Source organism: Scylla paramamosain, chromosome 35, assembly GCF_035594125.1.
Source record: "Scylla paramamosain isolate STU-SP2022 chromosome 35, ASM3559412v1, whole genome shotgun sequence".
NCBI classification, from domain to species: Eukaryota; Metazoa; Arthropoda; class Malacostraca; order Decapoda; family Portunidae; genus Scylla; species Scylla paramamosain.
Genome location: NC_087185.1, coordinates 9481566 through 9486565, shown reverse-complemented (window position 1 = coordinate 9486565; position 5000 = coordinate 9481566). Strand labels below are relative to the sequence as shown.

Below are 5000 nucleotides of genomic sequence, written 5' to 3'. Positions count from 1 at the left end.
CCCCGGAGTGACGCTTGAGCAACTTCCGGGCGGCCAAGTAGCACCTCACCTTTGCTACAATTGGTGACCCCGTTGTTCCGGAGTGAGCAGCCAAGTCCACCCTGCTGCTATCCTCCAACCACCTGGCCAAGGCGACGCGGTCGGCTACGGGCGAATCTTCCGGCAGCTGCCCCTTCGCCGGTGTCGCCGCCTCCAGAAGCAGACCCCGGCCCCCGCCGCCTCACCGACGCTGCCTGGCCGCCACCCCGCCGGCCACCGCCCCCAGCCGCCCGTATGCCGCCCCCAGCCGCCTGTACGCCGCCGCCCGGCCGCCCTCACGGCGCCTCCCCCTGCGGCACTCTCCAGCTGGCCCTCGCCACTAGCCAGCAGTCTCTCCCAGTCGCGGACGCTCCTCCACATAACTTCTGCCGGCCCCTCCAGTTTCCTGCTGTTACCTGGAGCCCTCCCACTGGCCTCGTCCCGTCTCCATCTACAGCTCTTCATAGGGGATTACCTACGGTCCATCGCCCAGGATTAACACTGTCATCCGTGGATTACTTATAGTGCAGTGCCAAGGATGACGTACAGTTCGTTCAGTGGTGAGTGAAGTGACATTGCCCCAATTCGGCATCTCTCACCGCTGTGGCACCCGGTCACACCGGCGCCTCACGCCTTCACTCCTCACCGCTGTGTCTCCCGGACTTTCCGGCGCCTGTAGTGTACCTTACACAGTCACGTGGTGGTCCACTCAGCACAATGCCTGATGACGTCGACTCCGTAGCCTTCAGTGCTCCTCCGTTCATCAGCCAGGACCCTTCCACGTGGTTCTCCATCCTGGAATGTAACTTCAAGGCTTCCAAGATAACAGTAAGTCTAACCAAGTTCGTGAAGGCCTCTACAGTACTACCAGCTGACGTTCTTTCACAAGTTGCTGATGTCGTCAGTGCTGCCAGCACTTCTGCTTCGCCCTATGAAGACCTCAAAGCTGCTGTTCTGCAACGCCTACAATCTACAGTGTCGAGGCGCCTCCAGGAGCTTCTGTCAAAAGAAGACCTTGGTGGTGAAAAGCCCACAGACCTTCTTCGCCGCATGAAGAAGCTGCTTGGCGACAAGTACACCTCCTTCGACAAGGAACTCTTCTTACAGCTGTTCTACCAACGCCTGCCTCCTGACACTCAACACTGCCTCTTCACTGTCAAGAACAAGCTCTCAGTAGACGAGCTTGCCACTCTCGCCGATGAATTCATGGCTACCCTTCCACAAGGTCAACCAGCTGCAGTAGCCTCCATCTCAGCAGAAGACAGTACCAAGCAACTTGTTGAGCTCGTCTCACAGCTTAGACTTGAAGTGAGAGATCTTCGGAGAGAGCTCAGAGAACGCTCATGCTCATGTTCGCGTTCTTCCTCCAGACACCACTTCCGGCGCCGCCAGCGTTCAAAGAGTAAGACGCCGGAGACTTCTAGTTTTTGCTACTACCATGAAGAGTTCGGGAAAGACGCAAGAAATTGTAAGGCTCCCTGTACCTTCGCCAAGTCTTTAAACCCCAACAGCGAGCACTAGCGGCGCATAGTGTTCGCGACACCTCGTCTGCGCTACTGAAGTTGTATGACCCTCTCTCCCGGACCAAGTTCCTCATCGACTCTGGTGCAGACGTCAGTATTCTCCCTGCCCCTGGTGTACACCGGACGTTGCCTCCCCTCCTTCACCTTCACGCCGCCAATGGTACGGAGATTCCTGTGTACACGCGACGCACCTTGCAACTTCACCTGAACCTCCGCCGTACCTTCGAGTGGACGTTCTACGTAGCAGCTGTCACGCAACCAATTCTAGGTGCTGACTTCCTCCGACACTTCGGTCTCCTAGTGGACATCAAGGTCGGAAGCTGCTCGATCCTCTCACCTCAGTCACAACAAAGGGACAGGTCACTCATGGTGATAGCACACGGATCTCCCTCGTCAAGGCAGACCACCAGTTCTCCTCCCTGCTGAAGTCCTTCCCTACGCTGACGCAGCCGTACTCAGCCAGCAAGCCGGTCACACACCACGTCTCGCACCACATCGAGACCAAGGGACCTCCTACCCACGCCAAGGCCCGCCGCCTAGCTCCAGAGCGCGCCAGACAAGCCAAAGCAGAGTTCGAGTCCCTCATTCAGCAAGGCATCATACGGCCCAGCTCCAGCAACTGGTCTTCCGCTCTCCACATCGTGCCTAATAAAAATGGCGAACTACGACTATGTGGAGACTACCGCGCTCTCAACTCCCGCACCGTCGAGGACAGGTACCCAGTGCCTAACATCCAGGAGTTCTCTTCTCAGCTCTCCGGATGCACCTACTTCTCGAGGATCGACCTTGTGAAAGCTTTTCACCACATCCCCGTCCATCCAGCGGACATTCCGAAGACTGCTCTCATCACACCCTTCGGATTGTTCGAGTACGTCAAGATGCCCTTTGGTTTGAGGAATGCCGCTCAAACCTTCCAACGCTTCATTGACGAAGTCCTTCGAGGTCTCCCCTTCTGCTTCGCGTACATCGACGACCTCCTCATCGCCAGTCCTGACGCAGAGACGCACCAACAGCACCTCCAGCAAGTACTCACCCGTTTGCAAGACTACGGGGTGCAAGTCAACGTCGACAAGTCTGTGTTTGGGGTCCCCTCCATCACCTTCCTTGGCCACACTGTCTCCTTGGAAGGCATCACTCCACTGCAAGAAAAGTGCGAGTCCATCCAGAACTTCCCCAAGCCCACAACACAGCGCCAACTCAAGCAATTCCTGGGGATGCTGAACTACTACAACCGCTTCATCCCCAGCTGCTGACTACTGCTTCAGCCGCTCTATGCGATGATCAAGCCTTGCAAGAGAGGACAGTCCATCTCCTTAGTCTGGACTCCAGCCACTGAGGAAGCTTTCACAGCAGCAAAACAAGCTCTCAGCTCCGTCTCACCTCTCAGCTTCCCTGCCCCAGATGGCATCATCTCTATCGCCACAGACGCTTCTGACATCGGCATCGGAGCAGTTCTACAGCAGTATGTCGACGGAGGTTGGAAACCGCTCTCTTTCTTCTCAAAGAAATTTAACAAGGCGGAATCCAAGTACAGTACCTACGACAGGGAACTTCTCGCCGTCTACAAGGCCATCAAGCGTTTCCGGTACTTCGTGGAAGGTCGCAACTTCCATGTATACACCGACCACAAGCCACTCACTTCGAAGTCCCTGCACATCAAGACCTCCTGTTCACCGCGACAACTGCGTCACATCGACTTCATCTCGCAGTTCACCACGGATTTGCGCTACGTCAAAGGTGAACACAACGTCCCAGCTGATGCTCTCTCGCGCAACATCTCTGCTGTGTCATCTTCTCCCATCGACTACACTGCCATCGCTGCTGACCAGGCCAACGATGAAGAGCTGCGGCAACTCCAAGACAACCCCGCACTACAGATGAAGAAGATACAACTCCCAGGAACCACAGTGCACGTTTACGCTGACACTTCCACCGATTCCTGTCGGCCCTACCTGCCGAAGACCCACCGGTATCGTGTTTTTCGTCAGCTGCACGACCTCTCCCACCCTGGCATCCGAGCATCTCAGCAGATGATGACCTCACGCTTCATCTGGTCTGACATCAACAAAGACGTCAGGCTGTGGACCCGCACATGTGTCAAGTGCCAAGCCTCCAAGGTGTGGCGACACACACGCTCTCCTGCGGCCGCCTTCACTCCAGTCTCTTCACGGTTCGACCACGTGCATGTCGACCTCGTTGGACCACTACCCTACTCTGACGGTTACCGGTACCTTCTCACCTGCGTCGACCGCTTCACACGCTGGCCGGAAGCTGCACCTTTGGCTGACATCACAACGGACTCCGTCGCACGTGCCTTCATCACTACTTGGATCTCCAGGTTCGGTGTCCCTCTCAGCCTCACTTCTGACCGTGGCAGCCAGTTCGAGTCCAGTATGTGGAACAAGGTGATGTCACTACTAGGCATCCAACGCTTCAGGACAGCCAGTTACCACCCGCAGGCAAACGGCACCGTTGAGAGATTCCACCGTCAGCTGAAGTCTTCCTTAGCTGCCTCTGCCACACGTGCAGACTGGTTCCAGGCACTTCCTCTCGTCCTCCTTGGCATACGGACATCACTAAAGGAAGACCTACACCACTCCTCCGCCGAGCTCGTTTATGGTACCAAGCTCAGGTTACCTGGCGAACTCCTAACTCCTGCACCTCGCTCTACTCCTTGCAGCGTTCACGACTTTGCTGCCAACCTCTCTGACTTCATGCAGCGTCTGCAGCCTGTCCAGCCTCGCACGTTTCCCTCCAAGACTTTTGTCAGCCAGGATCTGGACACTTGCACGCACGTGTTCGTCAGGGTTGACGCTGTGAAGAGGCCCCTGCAGCAGCCCTACCAAGGCCCCTACAAAGTCCTGAGCAGGAGGAGAATAACGGTCACTGTGGACAAGGATGGTAAGGCTGACACCATCTCCATCGACCGAGTCAAGCCTGCCTACCTCCTTCACAGTGACCCGGCCGTCATCACCACCATCGGCCAGAACGTCGCCACCAACACCACTCGGCACCAGAAGACGGTTACGTTCCTCCTACCTCGTCACTAGGGGGGGAATACTGTAGCGGGACACAAGTCACCGCTCCTAGCACTCCGTTTTCTGCTATCACCCTTCCGTTTTCACTCTCTCTACTGCACAGACTTTTATCTTTCATCTCTTCTTCCTCACTTTATACATATCTCTTACCTTACACATTCTGTGCACGCTCTTTGACACATGTGTTACACATCTTCTCATTACATCATATTACTCCTTTCTTCACACAGACATACACACACACATACACTCTCTTTTTCCATAACTTTGTGTATATCATTTATCATGTTTAGTAATTTTTGTATATATTGTTCATGTTTGTACTGAATAAACAGATACCCAGGCTAAATTTCCTTTGCCAGAGCTACACTGTTATGACACTGGAAATTGTTACCCTTCAAGGACTAAACACTGCTATGAC

General features: G+C 55.1%; 1 protein-coding gene across 1 annotated transcript; it reads left to right on the top strand.

Annotated features, from left to right (window-relative positions):
• Nucleotides 1-735: 735 nt before the first annotated feature.
• On the top strand, nucleotides 736-1539 carry LOC135090427 (uncharacterized). Its single transcript, XM_063987180.1, has one exon. It carries the CDS (start codon nucleotides 736-738, stop codon nucleotides 1537-1539), a length of 804 nt encoding a protein of 267 aa, XP_063843250.1.
• Nucleotides 1540-5000: the final 3461 nt, after the last annotated feature.

Excerpts from the sequence above, each read along its gene's own strand:
- LOC135090427 (XM_063987180.1), top strand. The coding sequence starts at position 736 with ATGCCTGATGACGTCGACTCCGTAGCCTTCAGTGCTCCTCCGTTCATC.